The 23,560-nt window shown below is 43.2% G+C and overlaps 2 protein-coding genes across 2 annotated transcripts; both read right to left on the bottom strand.

Moving 5' to 3' along the window:
* Nucleotides 1-9,752: 9,752 nt before the first annotated feature.
* On the bottom strand, nucleotides 9,753-20,968 carry LOC125499689 (transmembrane protease serine 9-like). The gene is made up of 11 exons (XM_048660150.1): nucleotides 20,853-20,968; nucleotides 20,010-20,763; nucleotides 19,592-19,741; nucleotides 17,851-17,942; nucleotides 16,996-17,761; nucleotides 15,295-15,371; nucleotides 14,440-15,205; nucleotides 12,570-12,748; nucleotides 11,715-12,480; nucleotides 10,720-10,796; nucleotides 9,753-10,630 (listed from the first exon to the last, which is right to left on the bottom strand). Exons 1-11 carry the CDS (start codon nucleotides 20,896-20,898, stop codon nucleotides 9,861-9,863), a joined length of 4,443 nt encoding a protein of 1,480 aa, XP_048516107.1. The 5' UTR covers nucleotides 20,899-20,968; the 3' UTR covers nucleotides 9,753-9,860.
* LOC105692019 (trypsin beta-like) lies at nucleotides 14,324-15,404 on the bottom strand. The gene is made up of 2 exons (XM_048653386.1): nucleotides 15,295-15,404; nucleotides 14,324-15,205 (listed from the first exon to the last, which is right to left on the bottom strand). The coding sequence occupies exons 1-2, from the start codon at nucleotides 15,338-15,340 to the stop codon at nucleotides 14,436-14,438; spliced, it is 816 nt and encodes a 271-aa protein (XP_048509343.1). The 5' UTR covers nucleotides 15,341-15,404; the 3' UTR covers nucleotides 14,324-14,435.
* Nucleotides 20,969-23,560: the final 2,592 nt, after the last annotated feature.

Here is a 23,560-nt window from a genome sequence, read left to right as displayed (position 1 = left end):
TTATAATGTAGGCAAGGACGCTATTATGGTGCGTACTGATTCGATTTGCTCACATCTGCCACGTTACATCATGCATGTGTACGAAACGAATTTTGTGTCACAAATTTGACCGAATTATAATTTCGTAATTCGAATTTTTAGTCAGATGAAAATCCGAGGCAGAAAAGAGAGAGGGGAATGCACATAATCACGGCTGCGGCTCTGCAAAAGTCGTTATTCCTGAACTGAATTTGTTAGCAGTTTAGGGTAGATAAGTGTACGTGTATCTCTATGGACGATATACATATGTTATGTATGGTTGTGTTTGAATTATTCTTCTATATCGTAGTTTTGTTGCTACGAAAATGAACAATCTATCATATTTGAAAGCGTCGGGCAATTCGCACCCACGCGATGCAAAAAAACTAAAGTAATGGAAGAGAAAAAATATTGGATCTTGCGACCAGCCGCGCGGTATAGATTGTGTGTATAAAAAAAATATATATGCTCACCTGTACATATGTATAGCAAGACATGATGTATAGTTGCTTTTCGCGTGTCGCGTCGTTGATAAAATTACTCAGACAGGTGGAGTTCTCTGACAATGAGTAAAAAATATACGTTATACGGGTTACGTGAAAAAATGAAAGAGAGCAAGAAAGGAAGAGAACAAATAAAGAATAATACTTGAAAAAGGAAAACTCTGCAATGTTATAGATGAAATATGAAAGAGAAAAAAAAAAAAGCTCACAAAACACCTTACAAGTGTGATTGGAAAATGGATTTCACAGATTCGAAAATGTCTGCGCTTGATCGATTCGATTCAACGACCTTGGCGTGCAGACAAAATACTGACTCACGAAACTTCAGATTTTCTTCGCCGCACGAAAACCACTCACCGCTAATTTATTTTCACCCTAATGTCCTCCTGCAGCGTTGTTGCTACATCGTAGAAAAAAGAAATGGAAAATAATTCGTCGAAAAAAAAAAAAAAAAAACGAGCAGGCGATGGAACAATGTATGTGTATATCGGGAAAAGAACAACACCGATACTCGGAGAACGAGCGAGAAAAAGGAAGTCCCGTGACCCATTTTTGTAATAAATCAAACCAGTCGCGGTCTGCAGCCAGCTGGAGGGTGGAAAAAATAGAGATAGAGAAAAGGAGAGGAATGAGATGAAGGAATATCGTGACGCTCGTTGCTCGCAACTCTGCAGATATAACATGTATATGTATACATACGATATCTATACATATATCAGTATATTACGTATATGTATAGTATCACGTGAGAATGCGCGCAGGGAAGAGGCGTCAACATCTGGGGCTATTATGGTGTGAAATATTTGCTTGGCTGATCGTATCTGGCGGCCCTTTCACTGTCGCATCATTTTTATACCCCATTAAATGAGAGGAAGAGTACGGAAGGGGGTGGGGAAGGGTAAAAAGAAGACGAAGAAGAAAAAGAAGGAGGATGAAAACGGAACTTCGCGGTCTGTGTGACGCTGCAGCAGTTTCTTTGAAAGCGCGAAATGGGGATAAACTCTTATACCTCTACACATACTAGATCCCTTGGGAAGACTTTCGTAACCTCGCCTTACCTCAACAGCTCCTATAACCCAAACCGAACCAACCTTACCTTGCCCAACCTACACCGCTACTCAGATAACCCCTTCGACGGAAACCACTACCAGCAGAACACCATAGCCAACCCGTTGAATAGCCTCGGAATTACACCGCCGGCGATTTACTTCGAACATTAGCTCAGTAGTTAGAAGTCAGAATTGACTTGAAGAGTTTTCGACCTTCGACGCGCCGGTGAAAATGAATCACACCTTTATATACAACGAAAATTGATCTATGATGGGGAATACGAGGGAAAATATAATCGGTGGATATTTATTTAAGTTTCAATTGGATTTTCCTTTCTTTCGTCGGACAATTGCGACGTCTAGCGTAAAACCTTGAGTGAGGAAAAGAGAAAAAAAAAATCTCTGAATTATATAATAATAAACTTGAACGTGCTAGGTACCCACTGTACCTGTACAGGGAGGGAAAATAAAATAACGAAAAATAAGAGGACGCTACAAGGATTTAAGGATAGCTGCAGCATCAGGGAAAAAGATGAGAGGAGGAATATCGGGAAAACCATTAGGACTTTGGTCCTTACCGTAAAGAGGTACGTACTTTATAATTTAGCCGTGCAACTGATTACTACAATTCGAAAGGAAAAAAAATTGTAATGAAAGTGAAAAATGTAGCAACGCGCTTCTACAAAAAATAACGGAGTGTCTGGTCCGTATCCCGTTCTCATGTATACCTATATAGCGCAGCAGAAGTCGATCGTTTTTGGATTTCCTGAAGTAAAGTATGCCATAGATAAGGCCGTCCCTTTTTTCACGTGACGAGCTTGGGAGTTACTGAAATTGCAGTATGCGTGGTTAAGAGAGATAGTGACTCCCTGTACGATGGGGAGAGAAATGAGACCCGATCGGAGATCAAGTTTTCACGGTTTGGAGGAGTGGAAAAGAGGGTAGAAAAAAATAAGGGAAGACTGGAAGATGCAAGGCGGAAGTAAAAGAGTCGTTTTGGTCACCCGCGCGATTCGTTCGATTTCGCTACGGCGTGAACGATGGATGGACCGAATCTGCGAAATACTTTCGAACGTCTTATCAATCTGAGACCCCGAAAATCGAACTTTTTCAGCCTGTGAGTGCATAAAATGTGTGTGAGTGTTCAACACTTGGAAGAGAATCGTGCTGATGAAGGCGATACATCGTGGATATATTCACAATTTTTCGTTACTTGCTTTGAACTAAATTCGATTGTTTTAATTATTGATCGATATTGTAAGTGGCGAATTTCATTTGATCAACGCGATCTAAATTATAATTGCGATCATAATTACTACAATGTAGCATTGCGCGCGCGCGCTGCATTTGATTTCATTTGTTGTTTCAATTCTTGTCCCCTAATTATTTCTTAATTTCACGTCATGACATTACACACCCATTTTGGGAGTTTTTCTTTCGTGAACCTACGAATTTTTCTCATCTGGAAATCTCAATTTTTCTGCTCCAAAAAGCGAAAAATTGGCGATAACTCGATCCATTTTATAGATAGATCACTTCAACTTCCGAATTCGGAATTCTAGGGTGAAAATGCAGAAGAAATGGAATTTTTTTTTTCGACCCAAAATCGATAAAATTCCCAGGGGTTATCATTTGGATTTTTTCGATTTTTGGGCCAAAAATAAAATATTTTTAAAATCGATCGAATTACACTTTTCTTATGTATTTTGACCTCAGGAATCCGAATCTGGAAGAAAAATCGATCTATCTTTAAAATTGACCGAGTTATCGCTAATTTTCAGCTTTTTCGAGTCAAAAATAAAAAATTTATTTTATATGCTATTCTCATGTATTTTGAGCCCAGGAATCCGAATTCACAAGTCAAATTAGTCTATCTGTAAAATTGATCGAGTAATCGCCAAATTTTCGCTTTTTGGGGCAGAAAAATTGAGATATCTCGAAGGGAAAAAATCGTAGCTCAATTTGGCCATGGGATTCGTGTTCCTGAGGTCAAAATACATGAGAAAAGTGCCATACGATCGATTTTTAAAAATAAAAAATTTTGGTCAAAATTTGAGATTTTTCCAAGGGGTACCCCTTACGATTTTTTCAAATTTTGGCCAAAAATTTTTATTTTTCAAAATTGATCGTATGGCACTTTTCTCATGTATTTTGACCTCAGGAACACGAATCCCATGGCCAAATTGAGCTACGATTTTTTCCCTTCGAGATATCTCAATTTTTCTGCCCCAAAAAGCGAAAATTTGGCGATTACTCGATCAATTTTACAGATAGACTAATTTGACTTGTGAATTCGGATTCCTGGGCTCAAAATACATGAGAATAGCATATAAAATAAATTTTTTTTTCTCGACCCAAAATCGACAAAATTTCAAGGGGTACCCCTTTAGATTTTTTCAATTTTTGGGCCAAAAATTCTATTTCTATTTCTAGAAACGATTAAAATACACCGGCACACAATCGGTACACGTTCATTTCGCAGTGTAAATTCAAAAAAACAAGGCTTATCTCGAATTTCGATTTTCATCTCGTATTTCGAGTTTTGATCGGCCATCAACTTTTGAGAAGAGGATTAAATATTATTTTTATAGCCACCCTAGTTTGTAATCTTACGGGTCTAAATATAATGACATTATTATAATAATTTACGACGGAAGACTAAAACTTCGTCATTATTTTATTCGACGTTTTATTCCGCATAATTATACATATTAAAGATTAGAAAACTTTTATCGTAGTTTGTCACAGTTTCTTCTCAGATAAGATTATCAAAACGTATTTGGTCTCCCAGCTAATTATCGAACACTATTTCAAGTTTACTTCATCATTATAACAACCACTTCTAATAAGATTTGCGGATAGATCCAGCTTTAATTGGATCATTTCGAGAAAAAAAGCGGACATCAAACTGGATAACGCTGCCTGCCCGTTCTGAGCGTAAAACTTCCTTATCGGCTGGTCACATATCTCAGATTCGGAGATATCTCGATGGACGAAATGCGAGATAGCAGATCAACCGGATGGGAAAATTTATCAAAATATGAGCAGTAAGGCCAAAGTCATATTCCAAAAGAAAAATTGCTCGTTTTATCATGTACTCTTGATTTGAGATACAACAATATCTACCGCGGTGGAACCCAATCGAATAAAGGAATAAAAGCATCATCTGTTTTCAGGGCTGGTGCGATAAGATCGGGGCGCAATACGCTAACGACTATAACGCTAAGGTTGCGGCTATCGCGGGGAGTTGCAAAGCGAAGAAGAAGTAAAAGCAGAAGAAAACGAACGAGGCTAGCCTTACGTGCTTCGATCAGAGTTATAATCCCAGCGGGTGGAAACTTTACCCGCCCTGCCTTCCAGCGTTCCTCCTTTTAACCCCCTCATCTCTTTTCATCCCCCCCCCCCTTTCCCTAGTAACTGAAAGGCGAAGCCAAAATCCTTCGGGACTCTTGCGCCGCGCCGCTAGTGCGCCTTCTTTCAATCCGGTATACGTTGTGTAGCAGGTGAAACGAATTCTCACGTATAGAAAGAAAAAAAAAAAAATGAGATTCGCGCGACGCTCGAAAAATAAACTTTTACTTTGTTCAGATTAGTTCTCGGGAAACTGGTCTCGCTTGCTTGCTTTCTTCTATGTACGTACAAAGATACGTTGTCTGCACGATTTGCTAGCCTTAGGGTATAATTTTCACAAACACATCGTGCCTGGCGTACCGTCACCTCACCTGTCGTCCATTATGAAGGAAAAACTTTTTGTTTTATACCCGTTTCTATTTATTGTCACGTTATCATAATTATTTGTCATTTTTTTTCGCTCTTCCATTTCCTTTTTAACTCCGGATTCAGGGAGACTTTGCTGACGATGCGTTCGGAGGTTTTCTATTTGAATGACGAATTCAGCTAGAAAAATAGAAAAAAATAATTTTCCTCCACCGTCGAACGATCGTCGACGGTGCGTCGTGGAATGCCGGATTCTTCGATGCGCATGAAGGGGGTTGTTGACCGCAAATGGCAAGATGTTGGTTATATCGTTCTCAGTGTTCTCTGAAGTCTCAACCTCCTGGGAATGGGAGTACAAACAATCGGTTCGCCGGGGAACGAACTTCTGGCGAGTTGGAAACGTCTGGATACTCGTGTTTTTGGAGGTGGTGTTGGTAGCCCACGTGGTCCGTTAATAATGTTTCCATCCGACAGCAACTGCGAAAGAGGCGGTGGAGGTAAGAACGGTGCGGCGCGGTGGTCGCCAACCCGAGACATAAATCGACATCTTATTTCTCTGCAGGGAACCGAAACCCTGAGAATTCGCCCCCGAAGAAGCCGAGGACAAGGATGAGGGCAAATCTCGTGGGGAACAACCCCGTTGATGGGAGGGGGAGGGGGATCGCAAAAGTGGGAGTTGTATGTGGGGCTACGAAAGCTCTTTATGGATCGTTTTAGAAATAGAAGCTCCCCTCTGTACCAATTTATTTATGGATATTGCCTGTAAGGTGACTATTTTATAGGTATTTTCAAAGATTTACCGCTAAAAGTATCCAAAATACTTTCATCGTAGTGATCGGGTATAATGTTACAAACTATTCGCTATTACCGAACACCTACTTGCTTGAAAATGGTCCTACCTGTGCAAAATGAACCGTATTTTTTTCTTTTTGCATGATTATTTCGTGAATACCTACATCGCTTTTATGACTTCGTGAACCTCAGATTCGAGGCTACCAACGTCGTTAGCCCATAAGTTGACCCGAGTGCAGGAAAGTTTTGTTTTTTTCAAGCAACGGAAATGCGGTTTGAAAAATTGAAGCGGAACCTCGAGTGAAACTCGGCAAGGAATTCCGGAAAATCTAATCCTTCCTTTTTGGCGGGAGGTTTTATGGTCCATTTTTATACTTCGTAGTGTTGAGAGGGTTACACGGGGATCACGTGTATCGTAAATCGAGGCTTGGTTTATAGGCGGCTAAAGTACGTGGTCAACAGTTGATGTCAACCGACGTGACCTAACAATGATTTATTATATATGGGAATAACACGGTACATACACTAGTTGGGAGTGGTTCACATGATCTACAGAATTAACTCCACCTGTCCACCTGCGCTATCCCAATGGGCATATTCCAATTATGGGAATTTATAGAATTCGTAGACGAAATACACACGATTAATCAGTAAGATTGATTTCCCAGAGCGATATTCGGACAATTGTAAGGGGATCGTTCGGTATGCGCTAAAATTGATATACTTGAAGATATTTATAGTACATTTTGGGATCTCACAATTAGATACCTACATAATTAGCCACGATATTATTGGATTGCACTGACTGACTTCTCAGCGCGGCTTATTTCGGCGCACGTATACATACATATATACATATACATTCGTTGTACCTACGTACATTTATGATACATTAAATGTAGGAGAATTAGTGTTTGAATTAAGGTAACCGAAATTTCCTCTGCTCCCTCTAAATCCGCCTGTAATTGCCCTCAGACACGAACTTTGCCTCGGAATCGAGTATCTAGAATTATTATGTATAATCCTATTAACAATATTAGACTTAAAGCCTCGACTAATCCTTAGCACTAGTCAGGTATACGTTACCTAAAATAATTCTAAATTCGATAACTATATGTATATTCAACGTATACGTATATGTGTACGTATACGTAATTATCACGTAAGGCACAAGTCATAATTACTAAACGTATGTGGAATACACTCATTCAGTCAGAATCTGTCCACCATCTGGGAAAAAACTCGAAATTAATATCAAGGGCTGAAACTTTCAGGGAATTTCTTTTCCGACGTATTAAACTGAAAAAACTGAGTGACTTGTAGCGATAGGATTGAAGCGCCGGTTATATTGTGACTTGGGGAACGATAACACCGCTGCCCATGCTTGTCTGCCGTCAGGTGATCTACGGGGCTATAATTACGGCGCATGCTTTTAATTATTCTCAAGGGAATCGCAAGAGTATGGCTGATATATGTATATCCACGGCCAGGTATAATCTACTAGATGGGTTATCTACATCCTATACATCCTGCAGGTCTCAAGTAAGCGTTCTACTATAGATATACATAGCTGTATATCAACACTGATTAACGAACCTTGCCAATTTATCCGCCCTCGAAAATGGATTTTCAAAAGTACATAGTCAATTAGCTCCCTCTCCCTATTTTGTTTTTTCCCGTATCTTTTGGACAAACACACATCTTCATTTCGCGTCGAGGGCGATATTTTAGGGCGCAGGCTGCGAAAATCGGTGGCAGAGCGTAGGTGTAATAACAGTACGGGTGTCGGGTGATAGAAATCGATTTTGGTTTCATAAGTACAGAAAGCCATTAGCACTTGAGCACCTCTCTTTCTACCCCTTTCCATTTTCACCTCCCCCGTACGAACCTCTTCTTTACATTTCCATTCCATTATTGTTCTCTGGCCTCTCGATTCGCTTCCCTTACCCCTCCGCACCCCGTTACACCATCGTTTTCCGTTTTACCTATACCTATATACCATACCACGTCCAAAGCTCACATTGTGCTCAGGTACAATACGCCGACACCATGATATTATACATCCGTACCTATCTCCACCTTATATGCAAACGAATGTATAATGTACGTACGTATGACCCCCCTATCAACCTTGTATTATGTACGAAGGTTACATTCCCATATACGTTCGTGCATAATACCTACCACCGTATTATTTCCACGTATATGTATATTACAGTAACTACAAATTGAACCTGTAACAATTTAGTTAATAAATTGCATGATATATTTTCGTTAACGGACTATCAACACGAGTGGAGATCAGACATAAACGTAGATATTGTTACGCTGGTGTAACGTTCTACCAAATAAAAGTAATTACACCATCGAAATTTCGTGGTATGAATACGGATATCCTGAGCTAAAAGATAGGCGACAGAGCGATGTGTTGTATACGTATAATAATGATCACAACGCATACTCGACGGTATCGATTGTAACAACGGAAGATGAGTTTTTGGAGTTAAGAAAACAAATACATACTTCGTAATTGCTCCGCGTGTATTGATGTACAGTCTGTTAATTCGAAGAGTACTCGACGAGAGAGAGCATTGGTATTGTGTGTTCGTACCACCGAGTTCAGTGGTTCGTACTCCACCTGTACTGTGCTCGAAAGAGACTTGGAGAAATTGCAGTACCTACGATGTCAATACTTTTAGGTGTTTGTTCCTTTCTGTTTGCACAGTTTATTGGACCATCTTTCCCCCATTAACGCCCATTCGAAGTAGAATATTATCGACGTATCGTACCATTTGAGGCTTCTGATTATTCATTTTTTTAAGAATGTCGAGATTTTTCGCGTCGAATGATTTTCCTTACAACTTTGAGTGCTGATAATTCTTCTTCTGAATAATCCGGGCGTACGTACGTCTGATTTTGAATGCGAAAATCGAATGGATCTGCAGAGGTATCGAGGCATTTTGACGAAGGTAAATCATCGGACGATATGTGTGGTTGGGATCGTTTTTATCTAGGATTCAGCCCTTTCGGGTTTTCGCTACCTATTGTTGCGTAGATCGTTCGGCGTTTCTAACGAAGCGTTGAAACGAAATTCTAGGGATTTGGGTTGATTGCTAAAATTAACATTCATTATTGAGGTTTCAAAGGCCCTTTATGTACGTGGTTACAAATGAAAGGGGAGGATTACTGGGTGGGGCTTACGAATTAATAAATGTTGGTGAGTATCCAAAATCTGGAAACGACAACCTCGATTTGAAGGATTAATTTGTGTGGGTAGAGTATAACCTCGTACGTATGTTCTTAAAAAAAAAAAACATGTGATTGGGAATTCTCAACCATTGATTGTGAATAACTTATATTATCCAAGAGCGCCAGACGGGTTTGTTGAATGCGCGTTCATATATTTCCGATCTAAGCCCGTTTCAAGGCAATTGGATCACGACCAGACGTCAATGACCTACCTATGCAGTACCGAATCTCTGAATTGACTTGGGGATATTTGTAAAATTTCAATTATTATGAAAACCTGTTGTCAATCATGTAGAAACCGAATCACCGCGCGCTTCACCTTGTCAACTGACAGACGTCATGCCCGTCAATCCTATCTGTGATCAGCGTCGTGTGTATGAAGATGTGGGGAATCATTCACGGGTTATAGACGATATCAACGAAATTTGGATGAAGAATAGTAGTCAATTTTATTCATTATGCAAATATCACACGTCAACCTCAATGGAATGTTGGCTTCAAATAACAATGAGTAACAAGAACAGCCCGATACTCAGATTCCAGTGTTGCTCTGGATCCAGTCGCGGTAGGCAGCAACCTCGGTGTATACACCTGGGAAACCAGCTCTACCGCAGCCTAATCCCCATGATGTTACGCCGGCAAGACGACCGTTGATGGCAAGAGGGCCGCCCGAGTCACCCTGGCAAGCGTCACGACCTCCTTTGGCTAGTCCGGCGCAGATTTGGCCGGCTGGAAGTCCTCCGTAAGTGGCGAACGTGGAACTGCACGCCGACTGGGATACGATTGGAATGCTGGCGGTCTGAAGGACGGCGGTCAAAGGTCCGCCATCCCTGGTGGATCCCCATCCAGAAATGACAGCCATAGTGCCGGCGGCAGTTTTTTCTCCAGATCGGAACAGAGGAATGGCACGACGGGTCGAGTCTAGGGTAATAACGGTAGAGGTCTGCAGGACGGCGATGTCGTTGGTAGGGATTCTGAATGAGTTTGTCTTGTAATTCTCGTGGATGATCGTTTTCGAGAAAGAGTGGGCGCTACCTCCCGCGTGGGAGGAGGTGGTTCCGGCAATTATGTAGTATGCGCTGTGAGATCCGCCGTCGACGCAGTGGGCAGCGGTTATGACCCATCTGTCCGAAATGATGCTGGCACCGCAGGTGATGGAGGAATATTTTCGGATGGAAACCTGGTATGGAACCTTGTCGATGGTCGTCACCGTTCCTCCGACAATACGCCCAGTTGGATTGAGAGCTGCCAACTCGGCGGCCACTTGAGCGTCATCCTCAATGACTTTTGGGAGAACCGCGGCTGGAGCACAAGAATCAATTAGTTCGCGAAATTACAGTCTTGACCACGGCAGCGAAAACAACGCATGTCCAGTATGAAAGATTACTCACCGGAAGCGTAAGCCACGAGGGCTAATAAGACTGCGAACTTCATCATCTTCGGACTCGAGTTATACTTACTTAAGCGTCTGAAGAACGAATTGTCTTTTCGGGGCTAGCAAGCTTTTCTTATACCAGTCGATATTTGGTTGATCGCGATAAAGTCTGCTTGGATGGGATTAATCGTAATAGTAATCGATGGAGATAATCTCTATTTTGGGGCTGAGGGAACGAGGGACAGATTGATATGCGCGTTCCGAACGTTATTTTTTTTTTTCGCTGCACTTGACGTATTCACGTCGTCCTGATCAACGCAGTCTGTGCGGTTGTGAATCAATCCACACTGTCGCGAAAAAAGGATAGCTAGAGTTGCTAACTGGTTGAATGATAAACGATTGTCATCAACCTTAGATACAAGCGCGCTTATTTACGTAACTGCCTCATGATTTCAAAAATGAAAATGTTAGAATACGCGCAATATGGGTTTCAGTTGGCGCACCATTATGGTGGCGATTCACTCACAATCAGCATAATTGCCATCTCGCATGAATCGATGTATACATAGAACATCAATGTAAAACATCTGTCGTCATGTATAGTTTGTTCTATCCTCGTAACATTTTCATTATTATCGTGATTGTTGTGACGCATTAGCAGAGTTATGTTTGTGATATTTCAATAATTGAGATTCGCGGCTATGGATCGCCGCCAGGTACCACAGGCATTTGACAAACATTCATAATGATTTTGTCGTGTTATGAAGACAACGCGCATCATGTCGGAATTAATTTCACCTCTCGCTTTGACTTCGTCACCTGTCGGATGTCATGCCTATCAATCTGAACTATGATCAGCGTTGAGTGTATCCGGATGTGAGGAATCGTTCACGGGTTATAGAGTAACACGATATTTGAAGGGAAAAATAGTAGCGGTCAATTTTATTAATTTTGAAAACATCGAATGTCAACCTCGATTGAACGTTGGCACAAGAACAGCTTCGTATTTAGATTCCAGTGTGAGCCTGGATCCAGTCGCGGAAAACAGCAACCTCGGTGTATACACCTGGCAAACCGGGCCTACCGCAACCGATTCCCCATGACGTGATACCGGCAAGACGACCGTTGATGGCAAGAGGGCCACCTGAGTCACCTTGGCAAGCGTCATGACCTCCATCGGGTAGTCCAGCGCAGATTTGGCCGGCCGGAAGTCCTCCGTCAGCGGCGTACGTGGAACTGCACTCCGACTTGGATACGATTGGAATGCTGGCGGTCTGAAGAGTTGAGCTAATGTATCCAATTTCCTCTGAGTAACCCCATCCAGATATGACGGCGAGGGCACCAACGGGGGCTTCCTCTCCGGATTGGAACAGAGGAATGGGACGACGATTTGGGCCACTGACGATAAGAGAAAGGGTTTCCAGGACGGCGATGTCATTGACCGGGACTCCGTAATCGTTGACGTGGTAATCCTCGTGAACGGTGAATTCTACGAATCTGGTAAAACTGCCTCCGGAGTTCGTGTAGGTGGTTCCAGTACGGACCCAGTATTTGTTGTACGTTCCGGTGGTGACGCAGTGAGCAGCAGTTAAAACCCATATTTCCGAGATGATGCTGGCACCACAGATGTGAGCGCCGTAGTAACGTAAAGAAACCTGGTATGGTACCTTGTCGATGGTCGTCGCTGTTCCTCCGATAATCCGACCAGCTGGATTGAGGGCGGCCAACTCAGCGGCGACTTGTGCGTCATCCTGAACGACTTTTGGGAGAACCGCGGCTGGAGCACAAGAATCAATTGGTTCGCAAAATGACAGTCTTGACCACGGCAGCGAAATCAACGCAAGTTCAGTATGAAAGATTACTCACCAGAAGCGTAAGCCACGAGGGCAAATAAGACTGCGAACTTCATCATCTTCGCACTAGAGTTATAATTGCTCGGGTGTCTGAAGATTGAATTGTTTCTTCGAGGCTGACGAGCTTTTCTTATACCAGTCGATATTTGACTTGATCGCGATAAAGTCGCCTTGGATGGGATTAGTTGTAAAATTAATCATTAGAAATAATCTCTTTCCTGGGGCTGGGGGAACGAGGGACGGATTGATACGCGCCTTTCAAACGTTTTTTTTGACTGCACTTGTCGTATTCACGTTGTCCTGATCAAAGCAGTCCGAACGGATATGAATCGATCCATACTGTCACGTAGATAGGATCAGAAGAGTTGCTAATCCGGTTGGTACAAACTGGTAAGAATATGAATGATTGCTTTCAACTTCCGATAGACAGTTCTACGCGAAAAATTTCGTGCTTTCTTCAGAAAATAATGAAATCTATTTGACGGAACGTTGCTTTCGTCATCAAGATATTAGGCGAGGAAAGATGCGCTACAATTGGCACCAAGTCGAAATTCTGTGGGTCCTACATGAAGAATCACGAAGTCATGCGACAGGATTGCTTCGAAACTCACCCTGACCGATGTCGAACGTTGTGGAATTAGTCAGGTCCTATTCTAGTTGAACACGTCAGGAAGTATACATGATCAGGACCTCGTCAAGACCTTGACTCTCATGTTTCTAAGCGAAGTGAAATATGAAATTTCAGAGGTAGAGTTCATACGGGTCTGACGAGGCTTCAATCTTACATTTTTCAGGAGATGCAGCCGTAAACATACGTGATGAGGTCCGTGGATCATGTAACGTTATTCACAAACTCTCATTTCCGAAAACAATTTCAAATGAAAATGTGACTCAAGGCTTGCAGTGGAAACTGGACCGAAAATATAATTATGTCTGTAAGGCGATGAGATTTTCTCTACTTACGTGTAACCATGTGTATATCGAACTTCAATATATCTATGGTGAAACAAATGAAAGACAATTTGCACTCGAAGGCCCTCAGAGTATTCGGAATAACAATGAGATTGCAGAACCGGTATCTCACCGATCGATTACGAGTAGATATAGCTGATTGCTGTATTGAATTTCTCTCAATTGACGACCAAAGTTTGAAAAACAATGAGCAATCAGAAATGTCGGTCGATCTGTACTCTAAATAATATTGCGTAGCTCATGATATTCATCAGGTATCAGGATGAAGACGCGTTGATTCACCACGAGTGATCATCAGACTCCCCCTCGCAATGATCTTGTCCGACAGACTGAAGAGATGCCTGAGCGATATTGCAACTCAGGAGAGACTGTGGAGCGATTGTCGGTGAGAATAATCAAAGCAAAGAGCCGGTTTTGAACAGATAATAACCATGCGATTCGATTTTGATTGGGAGACATAGTGACCAGGACGCAACTCGAATCTGAGGTGTCATGCCATTACAACCGATGCTCTGATATACGATTATTGTGACATAGCAACATAAGTATGTTTGTGACAATCCAATACCCGAGATTCGCGGCTGCGAATCGCAGCCAAGTACCACGGGCATTTGACAAACATTCATAATATTTGTATCGTGTGACAAAAACAACGCGCATCGTGTCGAAATTAACTTCACCTATCACTTTGACTTCGTCACCTGTCGAATGTCATATCTATCAATCTTAACTATGATCAGCGTCGTGTGTATCCGGATGTGAGGAATCATGCACGGGTTATACAGTAAGACGAAATTTGAAGAGAAAAATAGTGGTGGTCAATTTTATTAATTTTGAAAACATCGAATGTCAACCTCGATTAAACGTTGGCACCGAATAACAATGTGTAACACGAACAGCCTCATGTTTACAGTCCAGTGTTGGTCTGGATCCAGTCGCGGAAGGAAGCAATCTCGGTGTAAGCACCTGGGTATCCAGCCCTAGCGCAACCATTTCCCCATGATGTCAAACCGGCGAGACGACCGTTGATGGCAAGAGGGCCACCTGAGTCACCCTGGCAAGCGTCACGACCTCCAGCGGGTACTCCGGCGCAGATTTGGCCGGCTGGGAGTCCTCCGTAAATGGCGTAGTTGGAGTTGCACGACGACTTGGATACGATTGGAAGGCTGACGGTCTGGAGAACTGAGCTAACGGATCCATCTTCCCTCAGGTAACCCCATCCAGTGATGACGGCGTTAGCGCCAACGGCGGCTTCCTCTCCGGATCGGTACAGAGGGATGGCACGACGGGTCGAGTCGAAGGAGATGGGGGAAGAAGTGCGGAGGACAGCGATGTCGTTAGATGGGACACCGTATCTGCTGGTGGTGTAGTCTTCGTGGAGGATCATTTGTGCGAAAGAGTAGCTGTTGCCTCCTTTGTTGGAGTAGGTGGATCCGGCACGGATCGAGTATGAGGAGCGAGATCCGCCGCTGACGCAGTGGCCGGCGGTGATGATCCATCTCTCGGAAATGATACTGGCACCACAGATGTGGGAGCCGTACTGGCGGAAAGAAACCTGGTATGGGACCTTGTCGATGGTGGTCACCGTTCCTCCGATAATACGTCCAGCCGGATTGAGGGCTGCCAACTCGGCGGCAACGTGTGCGTCATCCTCAACGAATTTCGGGATAACGGCGGCTGGAGTACAAGAATCAATTGGTATACGAAATGCCAGCCTCGACCACGGCAGCGAAGGCGATGCAAGTTCAGTATGAAAGATTACTCACCAGAAGCGCAAGCCACGATGGCCAATAAGACTGCGAACTTCATCATCTTCGGACCGGAGTTGTAACTACTTCGTTGTCTGAAGAAGGAATGTCTTTTCTGGGCTAACAAGCTCTTTTTATACTAGTCGATATTTGCTTAGATCGCGATAAAATTTGCTCTAATGAGATTAGTTGTAAAATTTATCATAACAGATGATCTTTTTTCTGGGGCTGAGGGAACAAGGGACGCAATGATACGCACGTTTTGAAAGTTTTTTCTTGCTGCACTCGACTCATTCACGTCGTCATGATCAATCGAGTACGAGCGGATATGAATCGATTCATACTGTTGCGAAGATAGGATCACAAGAGTTCCTAACTGGTTGTATTACGTGTGATTGTTATCAACCTCATTGTGTGATACACACGCGTTTATTTACGTCACTTTCTGATGATTTTTGACGATATCGTGAAAAATCGCTTCGGACTTCAACGGCTATGACTATACCTCTCATTCAGCACACGACGTATTGGGAATAGGGAGGCCAGAAAGGTGTGTTCATGACATAAGGAAGGAACTTCAACCGAGGATATCATGGGGAATAGTCAATAAACATGAATCACTTTGACCGAAAATGACACAAAAGTATATTGAGAAGAGAAAGAAGACAGTACATGAGTTCTCCGTGAATTCAATTTTCGTGCGCTAAGGTTGATGCTGTTAGTGCACGATTCATTAAATTGTGACTTCGACAAGTTAGAAGAGTTGACGAAAAATCTTATTCGCAACAGTGACTCGGAACGTTACTTGAACCTGGGTGCGTTGACAACGTAACGATCTATTTCAGAGTGTTGAGCTCGGTTTTAGTTAATTCCAGAGCTGATTTTCAAAGTGTCTATTTCGAGTAGCGAATAATTTTCGAGTCGAAGTCGGATAGTTGACCTCAGAGTACTCGTGTTTGAGTCAGGTGACGTCTAATTTGATAGTTCTGATGTGTAACTGAGGTGTCCTCTGACTAGAAAGCAAAGAATGCTATCGTGCATGATTTCTTGCATGGGTCGTGTGGAACTGGAAGAGAGACACTGGACCCTTCGTCTTTATCTTATTTGATATGATACATATTCTTGTCTCATTACGTTTCGTTTAGGATATAGACGATGATTGCCGAAGGTGGACATGGAAACTCAGCATGAACAAATTCGGGACTTTCACTCTTCGGCAGCTGTCCTATCTCATTGTCAGTCCGTTCATTCAGGGTCCTAGCTTAGCGGGCAGGTATTCCATCGCTATGATCCTTTTTCTGTGATCATCCGGTAAATCACTTTCAGCAAGTAGCAGAGGTTATTGATGAATACATGTATTTCTCTTTATCTAACGACCTAAGTCGGTTCGTTTGGACAAAATCTATTTTTGCTGCCCAAATCATATTCTGTCCGAACGTACTCAAGTCGAAATTTCCTCTGTCCAAACGAACCCTGGGCAAGTTTTCTCTGTAGAAACGAATTCTGTCCAAACGTACCTTACTCGATTATTGTGACATATCCAGACAGCGTCGTGTGTATCTGGATTCGGGGAATCATGCATGGGTTATAGAGTAAGACGAAATTTGAAGGGAAAAATAGTGATCGTCAATTTTATTAATTTTGAAAACATCGAATGTCAACCTCGATTAAACGTTGACATCGAATAAAAATGTGTAACAAGAACAGCCTCATGTTTACAGTCCAGTGTTGGTCTGGATCCAGTCGCGGAAGGCGGCAACCTCGGTGTAAACACCTGGGTATCCAGCCCTAGCGCAACCATTTCCCCATGAAGTCAAACCGGCGAGACGACCGTTGATGGCAAGAGGGCCACCTGAGTCACCCTGGCAAGCGTCACGACCTCCAGCGGGTACTCCGGCGCAGATTTGACCGGCTGGGAGTCCTCCGTAAACGGCGTAGTTGGAGTTGCACGACGACTTGGAAACGATTGGAACGCTGACGGTCTGAAGAGTTGAGGTGACGTATCCACCTTCCCTGACGGAACCCCATCCAGTGATGACGGCGTTAGCGCCAACGGCGGCTTCCTCTCCGGATTTGTACAGAGGGATGGCACGACGGGTCGAGTCGAAGGAGATGGGGGAAGAAGTGCGGAGGACAGCGATGTCGTTGGTTGGGACTCCGTATCCGCTGGTGGTGTAGTCTTCGTGGAGGATCAATTGAGCGAAAGAGTAGCTGTTGCCTCCTCTGTTGGAGTAGGTGGATCCGGCACGGATTGAGTACGCGGAGCTTGATCCGCCGCTGACGCAGTGGCCGGCGGTGATGATCCATCTCTCGGAAATGATGCTGGCACCACAGATGTGGGAGCCGTACTGGCGGAAAGAAACCTGGTATGGAACCTTGTCGATGGTGGTCACCGTTCCTCCGACAATACGTCCAGCCGGATTGAGGGCTGCCAACTCGGCGGCAACGTGTGCGTCATCCTCAACGAATTTCGGGAGAACGGCGGCTGGAGCACAAGAATCAATTGGTATACGAAATGCCAGTCTCGACCGCGGCAGCGAAGGCGGTGCGAGTTCAGTATGAAAGATTACTTACCGGAAGCGCAAGCCACGATGGCCAATAAGACTGCAAATTTCATCATCTTCGGACCGGAGTTGTAACTACTTCGTTGTCTGAAGAAGGAATGTCTTTTCTGGGCTCACAAGCTCTTTTTATACCAGCCGATATTTGACTTGATCGCGATAAAGTCAGCCTGAATGAGATTAGTTGTAAAATTAATCATTGCAGATAATCTTTTTTCTGGGACTGAGGGAATGAGGGACAGATTAATATGCGCGTTTTGGGCGTTTTTTTGGTTGCACTCAGCTTATTCGGGTCGTCTTGATCAACCCAGTTCGAGCGGATATGAATCGATCCATACTGTCGCGAAGATAGGATCACCAGATTCGCTAACGGGTTGGATTATGAATGATTGTCATTAATCTCAGATATAAACGCGTTTATGCACGTAACTTTCTGATGATTTTTGACGATACTGCGCAAAATCGCGTTGGACTTCAACGGCTTTGACTATACCTCTCATTCGGCACACGACTTATTGGGAATAGGGAGGCCAGAAGGGTGTGTTCATGACATAAGGAAGGAAATTAGATTTTCTACAAATTTTCTTTCGCGGTTTTTCCCCTGAATTCGCATATTTCATGAGCAATTCACGAAAATGTACGATTTTACCGATGAACGAACTTCGATCGTCCTGCAGCACGTGTTCCTCCGATTTATGAAAAAGGTGAAATGAATTTTTTAGTATTTTTCCACCAAAAAAAAGCTTTTTGTGGTGCGTGCGTGAAAACCTGATTTTTAACGACCTTCTAAGAGTTCGTCTATAAGTGCTCCTTTCTATGAGATAAGAATTGGAACCATGATTCCAAAAGACAATAATAATGATGATAGAAAAGTAGAGCAATTATATTGGATCTGAGAAAAATTAATACTCTAGGATAGGGCGAACGTCGGATGTGATGCTTCTTTTTCTCAACGACAGGTACCGTTCATAAAAAATTTTCAAATCAACGACAACAATCGCTTAAGATCGTTGCAACATTCGATGACATTTCCATATCTTGTCACAAATTCCCCGATTCCTTTGCTTTTGTAGACTACGTGATCCTTGACTGGGTATTCAAAAATGTATTACCTCGCGAAATTTTTTGATGTCGTTCGAAACTCAATCAAATCATGGGAATTCACGTGATGTTTTTAAAAAGTTTGGAAATCTATTTTCCGAAACGTTGTTCTCATCATTAATATATCCTGCGAAGGAAGATGCGCTACAATAACTCCCAAACTTGAGGGTACTCAAATAGAATTGGTACGGTTTCCTAACAAAGTATAACCACATCACTGCAAAGAGTTTTACGAAACATCCATCACGATGCGAGACTCGGTTCAATGGCTACAATTGGCATCGAGTCGAAATTCCGTGGGTCCTGTCTGAAGAATCACAAAGTCATATGACAGGATTTCTTTGAGACTCAGCATGACCGGTGTCGTACGTAGTAGAATGAGAGTCAGGTTCTAATCATCGAATATCAGGATAGAGACACGTTGATTAACCACGGGTGATCATCAGACTCCCCCTCGCAATGATTTTGTCCGACAGACTGAAGAGATGCGTGAGCGATATTGCAACTCAGAAGCGACTGTGAAGCGATTGTCGGCGAGAATAATCAAAGCAAAGGGCCGGTTTTGAACAGATACTCGCCATGCGATGCGAATTTGATTGGAGGACATGAAGACCAGGACGCAACTCGAATCTGAGGTGTCATGCCATTACAACCGATGCTCTGATATGCGATTATTGTGACATAGCAACATAACTATGTTTGTGACAATCCAATACCCGAGATTCGCGGCTGCAAATCGCAGCCAAGTACCGCGGGCATTTGACAAACATTCATAATATTTGTATCGTGTGACAAAAACAACGCGCATCGTGTCGAAATTAACTTCACCTATCACTTTGACTTCGTCACCTGTCGAATGTCATGCCTATCAATCTTAACTATGATCAGCGTTGAGTGTATCCGGATGAGAGGAATCGTTCACGGGTTATAGAGTGAGACAAGATTTGAATGGAAAAATATTGGTGGTCAATTTTATTAATTTTGAAAACATCGAATGTCAACCTCGATTAAACGTTGACATCGAATAATAATGTGTAACAAGAACAGCCTTATGTTTACAGTCCAGTGTTGGTCTGGATCCAGTCGCGGAAGGCGGCAACCTCGGTGTAAACACCTGGGTATCCAGCCCTAGCGCAACCATTTCCCCATGATGTCAAACCGGCGAGACGACCGTTGATGGCAAGAGGGCCACCTGAGTCACCCTGGCAAGCGTCACGACCTCCGGCGGGTACTCCGGCGCAGATTTGACCGGCTGGGAGTCCTCCGTAAACGGCGTAGTTGGAGTTGCACGACGACTTGGATACGATTGGAACGCTGACGGTCTGAAGAGTTGAGGTGACGTATCCACCTTCCCTGACGGAACCCCATCCAGTGATGACGGCGTTAGCGCCAACGGCGGCTTCCTCTCCGGATTGGTACAGAGGGATGGCACGACGGGTCGAGTCGAAGGAGATGGGGGAAGAAGTGCGGAGGACAGCGATGTCGTTGGTTGGGACTCCGTATCCGCTGGTGGTGTAGTCTTCGTGGAGGATCAATTGAGCGAAAGAGTAGCTGTTGCCTCCTCTGTTGGAGTAGGTGGATCCGGCACGGATTGAGTACGCGGAGCTTGATCCGCCGCTGACGCAGTGGCCGGCGGTGATGATCCATCTCTCGGAAATGATGCTGGCACCACAGATGTGGGAGCCGTACTGGCGGAAAGAAACCTGGTATGGGACCTTGTCGATGGTGGTCACCGTTCCTCCGACAATACGTCCAGCCGGATTGAGGGCTGCCAACTCGGCGGCAACGTGTGCGTCATCCTCAACGAATTTCGGGAGAACGGCGGCTGGAGCACAAGAATCAATTGTTATACGAAATGCCAGTCTCGACCGCGGCAGCGAAGGCGGTGCGAGTTCAGTATGAAAGATTACTTACCGGAAGCGCAAGCCACGATGGCCAATAAGACTGCAAATTTCATCATCTTCGGACAGGAGTTGTAACTACTTCGTTGTCTGAAGAAGGAATGTCTTTTCTGGGCTCACAAGCTCTTTTTATACCAGCCGATATTTGACTTGATCGCGATAAAGTCAGCTTGAATGAGATTAGTAGTAAAATTAATCATTGCAGACAATCTATTTCCAGCGGTTGAGGGAACGAGGGACGGATTGATCCGCGCGTGTCAAACGTTTTGTTGATTTCACTTGTCGTATTCACGTCGTTTTGATCAACGCAGTCTGAGCGGATATGAATCAATCTATACTGTCGCGAAGATAGGATCACAAGAACTGGTTGGATTATGAATGATTGTCATCAACCTCAGATACAAACGCGCCTATTCACGTAACTTCCCAATGATTCCAGAATTAAAAATGTTAGAATGCATGAAATATGGGTTTCAGTTGGCGCATCATCGTGGCTACCGATTCACTCACAATTAGCATAATTACCATCTCGCATAAATCGATTTATACATGGAACATGACTGAAGCACATCTCCAGTAGTCTGTTCAATACTCGTATTACCTTAAGAAACCAACAGAAGAGTATGCTAGTCATATTGCTATGTCGATATCGGCGAAAAAAGTTCGCAAATCTTACGTTGACACCGATTGATATCACTCGTTCCACGTTAAAAAACGTGCGATAATCTTTACTATGAATATTTCTTTTCGTTTCTGAATTAACAATTAAATTGTCATCCGTCATTCAAATTAGATCAGCTCAATCGTCGTCGTTTCCCGGTAGAAGAAAGGGGCTTGCAATATTCACTTGAAAAATGTGAATTCCCACCGTAAAGTACACTAGATTATATTTGTCGACAAATGATTAGAGCAAAGCAGCAGAAATAGCAGGATGTTGGTAGGACGTACGGTACCAGTTGGCAGAGGGGAATTGTGGGGTTCTCCAGAGTCTCTCTTTACCCGAGATAGTTTGGACGTCGTCTGATTAGTTTGGAAACTGTGCTTTTTACTTGTGGGGGATAATCTGTATTTTGTACTCGAAGCTAGGTAGCATTACACGAATTAAATTCGATTTTCGTGAAAGTTTTCGTGCTTGTACCAATACCGAATTGTGGCCTAGACACGGACGGATTCCCTTACAACATAGTAATCGAACTCTGATTATTATCAATCTTCAATTGAATGTGAATTGATTCAGTTTTACTCAAGATCGGACATATCAATTCAAGAATCTAAAATCTGCGTCACGCGTATTCCGTCTCTAAAAAACGGGAAAGAAATTGCAACAGCGCTGGAAATCCCTGCATTATAATATCTCAGCTAATGAATATTCGTTGGATCGTTTAAATGGATGTTATTTTTTCCTTTTTCATGGAGTAAGAAGAAAGAAGTTTCGAGTTGCAGAATAATAAAAAAGAGTGCAGGTAGGAATTAACAGAGATTATCTCCTCAGCGCCGTATTTCTCGCAGCCGCTACTTAGCTGCTCCAGAGCGGTAAAGAGAAATAACAATGAGACCGGAGAACCGCGTGCATTCCGGGGGAAAGAAGAAAAAGGTCGGGGAGGGGGTGGTTTCAACAGCGAAATTAGACCCCGTAAGGGTCACTCGTATATGTATACGGTATGAGGCGAGAGAGGTTCCAGAAAAAACATTACCCTTTGTTCCGGATGTATTTATTTATTCGTTTACATAGCGTGGACTAGAGAAGCTTGTTTAATTTGCAGTCTGACGGAAAATTAAAGGTTCGTGCTGTTCATGCTCGTCCTCGTTCCAATTTTCATTGCCTATCCGCAATGCACCGGTTAAATATAATGGTGGATTTGTCAAAACATGAGGGGTAACTTTATCATTTACCTTGACGGGTTAAAGCCCGGCCCGGTCTTCTTATAATAACTTCCCTTTCATTTCCTATAATCCCTTGCCCTGACCTCTCGACTGTCCCGGCGTTTTCCTTTTCCTCTAACCCCTTCCCTCCGACCCTCCTTCACCTTCTTCTTTCTCGTCTCGAAATTCCCTCGTTGCGCATTTTGCTGCTTCCCTCAGAGATTTCTACCCGGTAATTGAAAAACTGTTGACAAAGCAGTTTGTAAACCGAATGAACTGTTAGTTGCGCGCCTGTGCTCCGCTTGAAACCGCTCGCCCTCAACGGTGCAAAAAGCGAGAAAAAAAAAAAACACCCCCTACCAAGTTTCCGAGGTACAAGGAACGAAATTCTATTTACGAGCGCGTTCAATCAATTCTTAGATGACTAAAATCAATCAGTAAGCAAAAAAAAGTGGGTGAAATAGCGAATGTGGTCATCGCGTAACCACCGGAAGGTAAATGATCACAGTGTACATATTGGGAAACGTACCCTTGAATCCAAAACTCGGAACAATTCAACTGAAAATTGTAGCTTCCTCATATAAATTGTTGCTGCGTGAAAGAATACAATTTTCCAAATCACTAAACGTGAAACAGTGTGATATTATTCCCAGCAATAAATGGAAAATTTAATGTTTCGCTATTTTTTTCCTTGCCTTTATTGTGCCATCGTCATTATTCTTCATATCTGTGAGAGGCGAATCCCGCGGAGACATATTGAAATGAAATAAAAACATGTCCTTGGGATGCGGAAAGACATTTGTCAGGGTGATTTCTGATTTTCACATTTCTATACCCTCGAGAAATCGTCTGTGAGTC

The sequence above is a fragment of the Athalia rosae genome, chromosome 1 (genome assembly GCF_917208135.1).
Source record: "Athalia rosae chromosome 1, iyAthRosa1.1, whole genome shotgun sequence".
NCBI lineage: Eukaryota > Metazoa > Arthropoda > Insecta > Hymenoptera > Athaliidae > Athalia > Athalia rosae.
The sequence above is the reverse complement of the archived record's forward strand: the minus strand, read 5'-3'. Positions and strand labels throughout refer to the sequence as shown.

What these genes read in the sequence shown, in the direction of transcription:
- LOC125499689 (XM_048660150.1), bottom strand. Translation starts at nt 20,898, where the DNA reads ATGATGAAATTTGCAGTCTTATTGGCCATCGTGGCTTGCGCTTCCG. An exon ending in TTCCGCGACTGGATCCAGAC is followed by an intron (nt 19,742 to 20,009) that starts CAACACTGGACT and finishes CGACACGATGCG; the next exon opens with CGTTGTTTTTGTCACACGAT. An exon ending in CATCGTGGCTTGCGCTTCCG is followed by an intron (nt 17,762 to 17,850) that starts GTAAGTAATCTT and finishes CTTGTGCTCCAG; the next exon opens with CCGCCGTTCTCCCGAAATTC.
- LOC105692019 (XM_048653386.1), bottom strand. Translation starts at nt 15,340, where the DNA reads ATGATGAAGTTCGCAGTCTTATTGGCCATCGTGGCTTGCGCTTCTG. An exon ending in CATCGTGGCTTGCGCTTCTG is followed by an intron (nt 15,206 to 15,294) that starts GTGAGTAATCTT and finishes CTTGTACTCCAG; the next exon opens with CCGCCGTTATCCCGAAATTC.